The sequence below is a fragment of the Heptranchias perlo genome, chromosome 6, assembly GCF_035084215.1.
Source record: "Heptranchias perlo isolate sHepPer1 chromosome 6, sHepPer1.hap1, whole genome shotgun sequence".
NCBI lineage: Eukaryota > Metazoa > Chordata > Chondrichthyes > Hexanchiformes > Hexanchidae > Heptranchias > Heptranchias perlo.
The window spans coordinates 51256426-51269617 of NC_090330.1; the positions used below are offsets into that span (position 1 = coordinate 51256426).

A 13192-nucleotide genomic window follows, 5' to 3' on the forward strand; every position below is an offset into this window, starting at 1 on the left:
TGAAGTTCAGTAAAGGATATGTTGTAAAGAAATTTAAGGAATGGAGGGCGCTAAATTGGGCCGTGTAGTGCCCATTGTTTCGGCGTGCCGTGCGCCAGACACCATCTTGGTATAGGAGTTAGCGCAGGCGCAGTTAACGAACACTGGAATCATGTAAAGTAGGGAGAAAATGGCTTCAATCAGTGTGCAATGCTGATTTAAAGTGATAGCCACAATTTTGGGACTTAACGCTTACTGGATGCACAGTCTTAACCCGACCATCTGAAAGGTCTTAGAGTGCCTGGAGAAACCCCACCGGCGCTATTTAAAGGGACCATGCAGGATTTACAGGTTAGTGGCTGGATTATTGCTTCTGGCTGCCGAGACATTTGTAACTGTTTTTGGAGGTCTCCTACACTTGTATACTAGGACGGGGGAACATGGCCTAACATTTAGAGCCAGGACTTGCAGGTCTGAAGTTAGAAAATGCTTCTACGCGCAAAGGGTGGGAGACGTTTGGAACGCTCTTCTGCAGACAGCAGTTGATGCTAGCTCACTTGTGAAAGTCAAATCTGAGATTGATAGATTTCTGTGAACCAAGGTTATTAAGGGATATGGGGCTAAGGCAGGTATATGGAGTTAGGTCACAGGTCCACCACGATCCCATTGAATGGCGGAATAGGTTTGAGGGGCTAAATGCCACTGCCACTTGCTGCCTCTTGATCTGCACCACCTTCTCCTGCAAGAAAGCGGGGCATGTGCCTGGGTGATTTACCTGTCATGGTTGAATAGCTGCCAGTGTGTGTGGCCTGTAAGTTGTGGGTGGGTGGCTTGAAACAGTGGTAACGTGTAAGGGTGAGAGGAAGCATCTGGTTGGAAGAGTTGAGTACTGATGGAAAGAGTTTGTTGGTATATGGGGGATGGGGGTTGTAGTGCGTGGTGCAGTTGGTAGGAGACGCCACTTGACAGTTGACCTCACTCATCTTGACCACTCATGTCAAAGCATTGAACTTCTTCCTGCACTGCATCCATGTTCATGATGCTGTGCGCCAGGCATTGACTTCGTCCCCCGCTGCCTCCCACTGCCTTTTGGATATATGTCTGGAGGGCCTCTTGCATTCCCCCCCCCACACTGATATAGGATGCCTCTTGCACCAAGGACTCTAGTGCATCAGCAGAGAACCTTGGTGCATGCATTCTCACAGGCCTGGTACCAACTCAGATCGGCAGGTTGGTGAGGTCTGGCGTGCAGATTGGAGGATGTGGGATTTAGTAGTGCGCAACCTTTATTCAATGTTTTAACATAACTCATCAGAGTGTAAACATAGGGATGGGACCTGCATCTGTGTTTTACGTGTGCGATGTCTGATATCCGTTCAGACTCCGTGCAGACAGTAGACTGTTATTTTCAGCACATAACAGGTACCAGCTACCTTTAAGAGATTTCAAAGAAACATCCTCCCTTTAAGAGATTGCGCTCCCTCTAGTGGTGGAAAGTGTGAATTGCATTGATTCCATGTACACGGTCTGGAAAGGAACGCTGATTGCAGGTAAGTCCTGGGGTGGGTCGAAACTTGCGTCCTGCCTGCACAGGGCCATTGGGCGCGGGGTAATAGCACATCACGCTACCTAGGCCCAAAAACGCCCCCTATCCAATTTTTCTCCCTAAATATTTCCAGGGCACCTGGAACAGGTGTCATTCATTTGGAACTTCCACAAAACGAAGCATGAAATAGGTGGGATCTGTTTAATATTTTTATGAACTCCATATAAACAGTTTCTGTATCCAAACACTTGAATGTTATCAAGAATGTTATAAAAGAATTGAGGCATAAGCTTTGGAATTACAGATCAGTTGGTGTAATATCCATTGTGAGGAATACTGCACTATTGAAGTTCATTTCAAGAAGCTGCCACAAAGAATGGGCAACATGGATTCAGAAGCAATAAGCATAGATAGTGATAATCATGAAATTTGACGATTCCTGATCTAATGGGACCATGGAAACGCCTTTGACAAGTAAAGCAATTAATTTATGATGAATGATAGAGGTTGTAAGGGTACGTTCTGGAATTTATCTCGATTTGGCTCTGGATGTCGCAAGAACCTTTCCTAAGCAGATTAAATGGATTGGTGAGAATGCATCGTAGGATGGATTGTACTTGGTCTGTGGATGGGCTTGATGGGGATAGTTGTTTCATGTTTGCTTACATTTTTTAAAAGTTATTTTCTCTTCTCTCGGGCCGCACACCTCTCCTATCCCCAGCTTTCTGCTGTATTGTAACTGTACACCAGGTGAGCAAAATCAATGGGGATCAATTCAGTCTTTTATAGTCCCTCCCTGTGGGATGCATGATAGGAACTCATCTTATGAGGAACTGTGTCCTATCACTCCTTGGCACAGATCATTGGAAGTCTATGTGCTGTGCAAACCCTATTTCTTATTGCATTCAGATCAACTTTGTCATCTTCTAACACTTGCTTGAGGAAGAGGGGAAAGGAAATGAAATGTCTTTGACAAAGAATTACCAATAAAATGATTATAGATAAGAAACTACAATAAATGTGAGTAATTGTGCTGATGCATGACAGATGTTATCTACTCTGCAAGATTATTTGTTGATTATTGATTTTTTTTGGATGTTGGTCTATTTTAATGTTCTTTCGCTAGGACCTCTTCTAAAGCAGTTTTTTGTAGATAGCGGCCAGGAAGTGCATACGAGCAGCCCAGGGACATCTTTCCCTCGGATCTTCCCTCCTCCAGCAACTTTCCCTTAGATTTTCCCTGGAGTCTGCACAGTGCCTCCCATGCAGAAGGCTGGAGCCAGAAATTCAACAGAGTGGGGAATCACACCTGCACCCAACCCTCCATGGTGCTATATTTTGCTCTATCAAGATATTGCTCTGATGGTTTGGTGATATTAGTCTCATTTTGGTGCCACTGTTAACATGGTAATCTTTCACTAACCATGCTGGAACTACCAGTTGGCAATTCTCATACCAGTTACCTTTAACTTTGAACTGACCTCCCCCAAACACAAATTCACTGCTACTTTTAGTAACTGAGTTGTGTTCCACATCCTCCTTCCCTGTGTTGTTTTCTCTATCTCCATCTGCCAAGTTATAATTTATTTCAGTTATTTCATTTGAACAACTGAAATAAATTAGAACTTGGCAGATGGCACACATTCTTTCCCTTAACCCACAAACACAGAGAGGCTTAAATCAGACGGAGGTCACTTTGGGTATACTCCACTTGATGTGCTTAGATCGAGAGGGAGGGAGGAAAATTAGTCCTGATAAATTCTGCTGACACTTTAAAATAGTTCATGATTTTTGTCTTGATTTCACAAAGGTGTGCAAACCTAGTGCATAAATACACTACTGTAATCCAGAAAAGCTGATAAACAGAAAAGATCATTTTAAAATGCATTATATAAGCCCTGTATTTTTCACTCATGAGGTCAAACCCAATATATTCTACTTAGTTAAACCCTTTCAGGAACAGGATTGCCTTTTCTGTGGCAAAGCATAAAAATGCTATATAATTTTAAGGAAAGAGAAGGAAAGAACTTGCATTTATATAGTGCCTATCATGTCCCAAAGCGCTTCTTAGCCAATGAATTGAAGTGCAGTCACTGCTGTTACGTGGGCAGATATAGCAGCCAATTTGCACACAGCATGGCCCCATAAAAAGCAATGAGATAAGTGACCAGTTAATCTGTTTTTGTGGTGTTAGCTGAAGAATAAAAGTTCGTCAGGAGACTGGGAAAACTCTCCTGCTCTACTTTGAATAGTATCAGGGGATTTTTTATGTCCGCCTGAACAGGGTTAACATCTCATCCAAAAGATGGCATCTCTGACAGTACAGCACTCCCTCAGTAGTTCACTGAAGTGTCAGCTTAGATTACAGGAGGAGTATTAATGCCCCATTCCCGCCCAAAAACGGGGATGAAAATCGGTGCCCATCTGTCATCCTATATGTAACTACTTTATAAGACTAGGCATTCATAATTATACAGAAATCACTTTTACAGAAATTTAATATCGGCTGCTTTTAAAGCTACACAAGGAATTCTGAATGCTGGGCAGCAGACTGATCACTAGCTTAATGTTGAAGGTAATGGCTTAAATAGTAAATCAAGAAGAATATACAGAAGTACAATACCTGTGCACACCTGTCAGAAAGACTTTACGCAAACTAAAAGATGTGGGAAGGTGCCACTGCATAAATGTACTAACAGTACTCTAGAACCCTTTTTTAATAAAAGAAATTATCTATGTTATCCCTGGCCCCTCGCCACTACCACCATGAACCTTTAAGCAAAGTAGAGTCTTCAAGTGGAATGAACTTCTGCAAACTGACAGATTCTTGTTTGCAAGCACGATTAGCAGCCTGAAGCCAATTACACTGACACAGGGAGGTGAAAGCTGTTGCCACAGTGTGTGCAGTCTGGACTGAAAAGGCTTTATTAAAATAATATATCATCTTATATCCATAGGAATTTTTCAGTCATACTTGTTTGATTTGAAGTGACATTTTAATTACTATATCTTTACTTATTTTGAAAATACAACATGTGAAACTAATTTTCTGTATCTAACTTTGAGCAGATGAAATGATGTACCAGTTTGTTACTCAATAGCATACAAATTCAAGAGTTATGCGACACTAATTCTCAACAAGTGAAACGACCACTCACTGCAGGGCAGAGCAATGGCATGGAAGAACCCTGTAGTTTATTTAATTACAGATTATTAAACTGCCCTGCCACCAATGCTGCTGCGGGGGACAAGCAGCAGCACACTGTTTTACTTGCAGGCAGATGCCTGGGTTGAAATTTGTTTTTTCAGGATCTGGTTTTTGGAGTTCCTATGATTTGTGTCACTGTGAAGCTGAAATCAAAATGGGATCTTGATAACTGCAGGCCAGCAAAAGTACCTTCATATACCGCCAAAGAGCATGGAACACATTCTTTCTTTTAGTAGATCCCTACAGAACATGGATACGTGACCTAAACCAGCAGAGACCAGACACAGATAATATTCATCCCCTTCCGCCCTCAGTTATCTCATTTCCTACAACCATGACACAACACATATACAGTGCCTGACTGATAGAGACTTAGATTTAGACCACCAACAAATTGGTCTACCCATGTGACCATAATAGGTTTCCAGCCAGAAAGCAGCTATTATCTTAGTAGCCAGCACAACGATAGCAAACTAATGAAAGGGTGTAGAAAATAGTGGCATGCACGTGCAAAGCCTACGTTCCAAGGTTCACGTGAAGCACTGTTTATTTTTATTTTAAGAGATAGAGGCATCTGAATTTGACTTGGATCAATTTCAGGCATTAAGTGAACTAAATCAACTTGGATCACATCGGGTTTGCAATCTGGTTTGGTGTTTTTTCACAGTGAGTAAATAGGTGGAAACAAGCCATAACTCAGCGAAACATGGGCAAATACCCAGTTACCCAATTAGACAAACATTGTGATACAGGGTTCCATTGTATGTGAAGCATTTTGAGGTGTTTCTGAGAGACACAATAAAGCACTATGCAATTGCAAATCTTTTCATTAAGATTTGAACCACTAAAGACAGAGGCATTAGGTTAATCTGTCCTATGGTACTAAACACTGAACATCATAACTTGGGAAGGAGCAAAATACTTACAGTAATGACTCCACTGACACGGGTTTGATAAAAATAGCAATGGGATAAAGTTGTGCAATTTGTAACCGTTTTATAGCATTTCCTGAAACATCAAGTATGCAATGCTTGCCCTAAAGGAAATAAGAAACAGTTTGTTATACTTAGCACAGCAAGATTTTCTATATTGGCAAAGAACTGGTGACAAACCTTAAGCTACAATACATCATTTATTTTTCAAAGTAATAAGGATGACAGATTAACTTGCACAATAATTTACACTCAAGTATTTAAAAATGGCTACAAAATCATTTATAAATTATTTACAGCAGCCGTTTGAAGCCTCCCCCTTTAACAAATTAAATCTACCTGTATGCAGTTTTATTAAAAGAATGATTAAGTAATGGTTCTGATTCTGATCTTCCATGCTGAAAGACAATGACATTGTTGCTGACACATAACTATGTGTGCAGCATACAAATAAAAACTAATCACTTTAAATTCAATCCAGCAAAGTCTTCATCACATCATCAACAACTATGTGAATTGTGATTTTTGCTTTAGTGACTTAATCTGAAAAATACTCTGAATTTCAGCAAAGAGTAATCAAAGCCATGCAGCTCCAAGGCTATGTGGAGACTGTACTTTTTCATCACTTTCCTATGTCAAGATATATATATATGTGCAATAAACATGTAAATTTAGAAAGAAATTACTGGCCGGCGAGGAGTAGGGAACACAATGCCAAAGGTGGCACAACATTTTAACCCCTAACTGAGAAAAGGCTGCACAGTTATCCTTGCACATTTTGCTAAATCATTCTAGACAATTGCTATGTAAGTCTGTTGATTTAATGTTTTATAGGAACATAGGAATGTGGAAAATTGCCCAGGTATGTCCCGTCCACAAAAAGCAGGACAAACCCAATCTGGCCAATTACCACCCCATCAGTCTACTCTCAATCATCAGCAAAGTGATGGAAGGTGTCGCCGACAGTGCTATCAAGCAACATTTACTCACAATAACCTGCTCACCGATGCTCAGTTTGGGTTCCGCCAGGACCACTCAGCTCTAGACCTCATTACAGCCTTGGTCCAAACATGGACAAAAGAGCTGAATTCCAGAGATGAGGTGAGAGTGACTGCCCTTGACATCAAGGCAGCATTTGACCGAGTGTGGCACCAAGGAGCCCTAGTAAAATTGAAGTCAATGGGAATCAGGGGGAGAACTCTCCAGTGGCTGGAGTCATACCTAGCACAAAGGAAGATGGTAGTGGTTGTTGGAGGCCAATCATCTCAGCCCCAGGACATTGCTGCAGGAGTTCCTTAGGGCAGTGTCCTGGGCCCAACCATCCTCAGCTGCTTCATCAATGACCTTCCCTCCATCATAAGGTCAGAAATGGGGATGTTCGCTGATGGTTGCACAGTGTTCAGTTCCACTCTCCCTTCCATTGACCAGAAATTTAACTGGACCAGTCTCATAAATACTGTGGCTACAAGAGCAGGTCAGAGGCTGGGTATTCTGCAGCGAGTGACTCACCTCCTGACTCCCCAAAGCCTTTCCACCATCTACAAGGCATAAATCAGGAGTGTGATGGAATACTCTCCACTTGCCTGGATGAGTGCAGCTCCAACAACACTCAAGAAGCTTGACATCATCCAGGCCAAAGCAGCCCGCTTGATTGGCACCCCATCCACCACCTTAAACATTCACTCCCTTCACCACCGGCGCACGGTGGCTGCAATGTGTACCATTCATAAGATGCACTGCAGCAGCTCGCCAAGGCTTCTTCGACAGCACCTCCCAAACCCGTGACCTCCACTACCTAGAAGGACAAGGGTAGCAGGCACATGGGAACAACACCACCTGCACGCTCCCCTCCAAGTCACACACCATCCCGACTTGGAAATATATCGCCGCTCCTTCATCGTTGCTGGGTCAAAATCCTGGAACTCCCTTCCTAACAGCACTGTGGGAGAACCTTCTCCACACGGACTGCAGCGGTTCAAGAGGCGGCTCACCACCACCTTCTCAAGGGCAATTAGGGATGGGCAATAAATGCTTGCCTTGCCAGCAACGCCCACATCCCATGAATGAATTAAAAAAATCACCCCTTAATCGTCTAAATTCCAGAGAATACAATCTTAGTTTGTGTAATCTCTCCTTGTAATTTAACCCTTGGAGTCCAGGTATCATTTCTAGTAAATCTACGCTGCACTCCCTCCAGGGCCAATATATCCTTCATAAGGTGCGATGCCCAGAACTGAACACAGTACTCCACGTGTGGTCTAACCAGGGCTTTGTATAACTGTAGCATAACTTCTACCCCCTTGTATTCTCGTCCTCTAGATATAAAGGCCAGCATTCCATTAGCCTTTTTGATTATTTTCTGTACCTGTCCATGACATTTTAATGATCTATGTACATGGACCTCTAAGTCTCTTTGGACCTCCACTGTTTCGAGCTTTTCACCATTTAGAAAGTACTCTGATCTATCTTTTTTAGGTCCAAAGTGGATGACCTCACACTTGCCTACAATGAAATCCATTTACCACAGTTTTGCCCGTTCACTTAATCTATTAATATCTCTCTGTAATTTTATGCTTCCATCTACACTGCTTACAATGCTGCCCATCTTTTTGTCATCGGCAAACTTGGATATGTAGCTTTCTATCTCGTAAATGAGTTAAATTAAGTCTAGTGTATCTACTTTGGTATAGATATTTGATTAATTCTGTAATCATTTTTTGCTTCAAAATTAACTTGTGTAATAAATTCTGCAATTTTTTCTGTTAAATTTGTAAATCAAAAATAATAACATTGGAAATTTAAAAAAAGTTTTTTTTGTCATAATTGAATCACTAATGTGTTTTTGAACAATTTAAAAGAAAATTGTTCAGGCTTTTTTAGGAATTACAGCAGATCTTTTCGAAATGATTATTTTAATAACCTGATCTCTCCTTAACATTGCAAGGATGGAATTTTGGAATCAGGAGTCAATAGCTATACTATTTCAGCATGAATGTAGTGTCACATTCCTGTAACAAAAAAAAATGATTGCTATAATTGGCACAAACAAATGGATTCTCCTTCTGGAAAATCCCAAGGATAAGAGTAGAGGGGCTTTGCTCTGAATCTGAAACAAGGTTTATTTGACCTGGGAGTGCTTGATGATGACACTCACTGCAAAAAGCAGGCTAATTTCCATCCTAAACAGTCCCACTCCTCACCTTGAGAAGTTTAAGTTTTCTACTCCCACCCCAGAATCTTGTTTAAAAAAAATTAAAAGGAACAACATACTCTCTCAGCCACATATTTTACAGACTGGACACTAGTTCCATATAGATTATCATTATATTGTCCTGCTTCAATAAATTTGTGCTCCTGGATGTCCTTTTCCATCTGATCTCTACAGGTAACAAAGTGATAGTCTCGTCCATCCATTTCATAGTCACGCTTTGGTCTTGTGGTATCTTTTTAAAAGAGGGGAGAAAGCATAATTTAGTATTTAACGGCAGATAACCAAATATGTGAAGATTTCACAATGCTAGTACCAATATCAACAGCTATATCCTTGTCTAGCTCTAAAAAATGTTTTAAAAATGTCTACAGCTTGACTCAACACCATATTTTGGTCTGTCCTGTAGTGTTTTTAAAATCCACCATTTAAAACAAATATTGTGTCTGTATTCTATAATGGGTGCAATTCAAAAACACCATCTAGATAATTTTTTTAACAACCTCAGTAAAGTCATATAAAATAGAAACTTCAAAAATAACTTTCTAGGCTGCATAACTGAGTGCCACAAGAGAAGCCTTTCAAAAGACACAGTGGGCTTTTTAATGCACACATGGGTGGTTATTTCCTGGCATGCATTGATTAGCAGTAAATTACACCTTAGAATTTGTTAACCTATTTAATGAAACAGTATTTATGTACAATAGAAGTCTGTTAATGGGAACACCTCCTGGGTAAGCAACATGATTCCTTCATCTGAATTCTATTAAACAAACACCATTAAAGTATACACTGATTCTGATTCGGCAAAGATGAGTCCCAAAAGTATATGATCTAAAGTCATTATCCCATCTCTAAAAGCAGCCAGTGGTAAGTGGCTGTAAAATCCCTTCGATGAGCACGTTAAAATCAGCTCTGTTTTATGAATGGAACAGCAGAGAGTTGTGTACAATTTTGTCAGTCATAACTAATAGCATTTATTTTATATCTCCTTTAAACCTTTTTATTTTCTTCCTATTTTAAGGTGCCATATTATTTTCTAGTAATACACCATTTTCTAGCCAAGAGGGCAGATGTGATGTGCTAATGCCACTCTATAATGCCAGGATGGGTGCAAAACAGCTTGGGGTAACCTGCCTGATGATCTTCTTTCCCGAGACTCCAATCTACACCTTGCCCTAGCAGTGTGGCTGAGATCAAGATCCTGTTCCATGGTGAATAATGGGGTTGAAATCAGGACCCATAAAAATGGCAATGTGCTGCATGCTGCAATACCCTAAACAAATAAGAGCAGCCGACTGATTACATCTGCCAATTCAGTAATTGTTTCTTTGCAGCCCTGCTTTACAATCATGTTGATGAAGCAACAACCCCAGTCCAGACTGTTTCTGTAATTCAGCATTCTCTCATTAGAATATGTCTGGACAATGAGTGTCAGGGTTGCTAATTTGATAATAGCAGAGAGGGACAAATGGTGGAAAAAGAAACAAGATTAAGTGCCCCTAAATATCCCAATAATTTGGTGGCTAAAAGTTACATTTAGGTTTTGGTTTACCTTAATTGATGGGAGACATTTACTAGCCTGGCAATCATTGTGGAATAAGATAAAAGGCTGGGGTTTTGATTTAATGGTGAAGAAAGGAACTCGACAGTGTGCAGTTTAAAATTGAAGAAATGCTGAGTAGCCAGTGGTGAGCTGATACGAATCTAGTTTGGAATAAATGTGTCACACTATAAAGGTATTTCTTAATAAAAATATAGAAGAAGTACAGTCATGAAAAAGCAGCTCTGACACCAAGATACCGGGATAGGTGCTGACTGCTGTCAAATAGTTTTTTCTCCCTTTAACAAGTTTTTGGATGGGAATTTTAATATAACTTTGTTTTACACAGTTTACTTCTTTTCAGCTCGCACAATATTATTTAAATTACTTGTACATTGTAACTATATTATTTACTTTTTCAGTTATATGGTCATCTTTATGACAGATAGAAAGAAAACAAGATTTGTATATATGTAGCGCCTTATCACACCTTTTAGGAACATCTCAAAGCACTTCACACTCAATGAATTACCTTGAAAAGTAGTCATTGTTTTGTGTCAGCAAATGTGGCAGCCATTTTTTTGAATACTTCTCCCCAAAGTACTGGGAGCTGTAAATGTGGGGTGGTGAGGATTGGGAGAAACTGAATACCAGGGTTCAACTGGTGCCATTCTGTACTGAAGTGAGTGACTCTCAAATTTGTCAATTTCCCTGGCATCTGGTCAACAACTGCCTTCCCAATGGCACATCTGAGTTGGGAATTGCTGGCATACATCCATGTCCCTCTACTCCACAATGCCCTTCAAATGAATCCTCGCAGCACTAAAATATATTTTGTAAAATATAACACTGTATTTAATGTCAATTTGTATTGGTGTCTCAGTAAACAAAGTAGAACATGGTATATGGTTTGCAATAGCTTTCAAAACTGATAGTCACCGATAAAGGCTGTCAGATTCAGCAATGACATTGTGGGATTGGCTAATGACAACCAGTATCGTATGATATACCTTTAAGTTCGTATGACATTTTATATACTTTCAAAGCACTGATGAACCTCCCAAATGTGCTGTGAACTATATAATAAGTCTTTATTCTGGTTAGAAAGTTAATCACTACTGAATTAAATAGATCTAATAGTGCCAACCTGATCTGATCCAATTTTCCATGTGAGAAAACAAGATTTTGAGTACATGGAAGTATATGTAATCCCTAGGTATAATTACCTCCAAAGTTTAATTCTCCTTGCCTCTTTTGCTCCACCTCCCCATTAGAGTCACCATACCTTATGATGTATTATAAAATTTTCTGAAAATCTTTTCTCTCTTTTAATAGAAAATTTTTCAAGTTTACCGGGATTGATAAATTGCCCCATAGAGCTGTCAGCCTTATGCTAATCAATAGAAATGGTGGCTTTGCTCTCCCAATTCTTAAGACATATTACTGATAACCCTATTATACCATTGAGACTGTGGTACAAAAATGCAGAGGATTCGAGTTGGAAGGCTGCTGATGTAGCCTTCTGTGCTGCAGTACACTTTGTATTCACTAGCCATAATGAAAAAGAAAGACTTGCATTTATATAGCACCTTTCATGACCTCAGGACGTCCCAAAGCGCTTTACACCAATGAAATATTTTTGAAGCATAGTCACTGTTCTAATGTAGGAAACACAGCAGCCAATTTGCGCACAGCATGCTCCCACAAACAGCAATGTGATAATGACCAGAGAATCTGTTTTAGTGATGTTGGTTGAGGAATAAATATTGGCAATGGATTATTTTGTAGTAGCCCCCAGGGCAATGATGATGAATATGGCCCTAAGTCAATGCAGTTTAACAAGGGATTAAAAGAGAAATGTCTGTGCTCATGGAAAAAAGGGCTAAGGTGGGGGATTCCATGATTTTTATGAACATTAATCACCTAATAGAATGTGGAAAAGTTCTTCGTGCTGAACCAGATATATCTAAATTCTGGATAATTGGCAAACTAGTGGCAACCCCAACTATCAAGTGTCCTCCTCCTCCTCCATTAATCACCTAATAGAATGGGTAACAGCTTCAACAAAGGGAAAATGGCAGACGGTTCTGTGATCAGAACAACCCATAGAGATTGTGATGTGCATGTTGTACATTCACATGACCAGTAGGCCGGCTGTGGCCTTAGACGTTGTGCCATTTGACTTGCCCTTGCATGTTTAGGTTTTAAAATTTTTTACGTGGCAAGAAAGTGCGAGGTAATAACGTCACAGCGAGGGAAACAGGGCATCTGGGACCTGAGTGAACAGGGCAAGCAACTGTGTATCTCTTTAACCAATCAGATTGAAGGATTGAGAAATAAACAGCTCAAGGACTGAGAAGCAAGTGTAAATTAGAGTGGGTGAATTCAATCTCAAATCAGGTAGAGAAAGAGAAATAAAGAGAGGGAAAGAAAGAGTTTGACATTTAAAAAATCTCCAACAACAATTAAAACCTGAAGGAATGAGACTCCACACTTGTAATAGTTAATTTTCACTGCCAGAGAAGTTGACGGGCAGTAACTCACACTTATCACGTTGTTAAAAGGGAACTTAGACTGAAATGGACAAAATGTAACTTTCTAAGGCGAGTTTAATTTGTATCTACTGCCCAAATACAGCAACTTCATGCCATTCAATGCATTTCAATGGTGATACAGACAGCGAGATGCCATTTTGTGAGGAAGGCACTATACAAGCTTTCTTCATTATTGTAAACTTGGTGTTAAAGTAAAATATATGTTAGTTTAGCTGTGAACA

General features: G+C 40.2%; 1 protein-coding gene across 4 annotated transcripts in view; it reads right to left on the reverse strand.

Annotated features, from left to right (window-relative positions):
• The window catches only part of dlg2 (discs, large homolog 2 (Drosophila)), an 861897-nt gene that overhangs the window by 20575 nt on the left and 828130 nt on the right, over positions 1–13192 (reverse strand). For 3 of the 4 annotated variants that reach the window (XM_067986281.1, XM_067986283.1, XM_067986282.1), the window contains 2 exons: positions 8936–9108; positions 5660–5769 (listed from right to left, as the gene is read on the reverse strand). In XM_067986281.1, coding sequence (XP_067842382.1) covers positions 5660–5769; positions 8936–9108 — 283 coding nt within the window. Of the gene's footprint in view, positions 1–5659; positions 5770–8935; positions 9109–11197; positions 11239–13192 lie in introns of those variants that run through there. The other variant, XM_067986284.1, reaches the window with a different exon arrangement.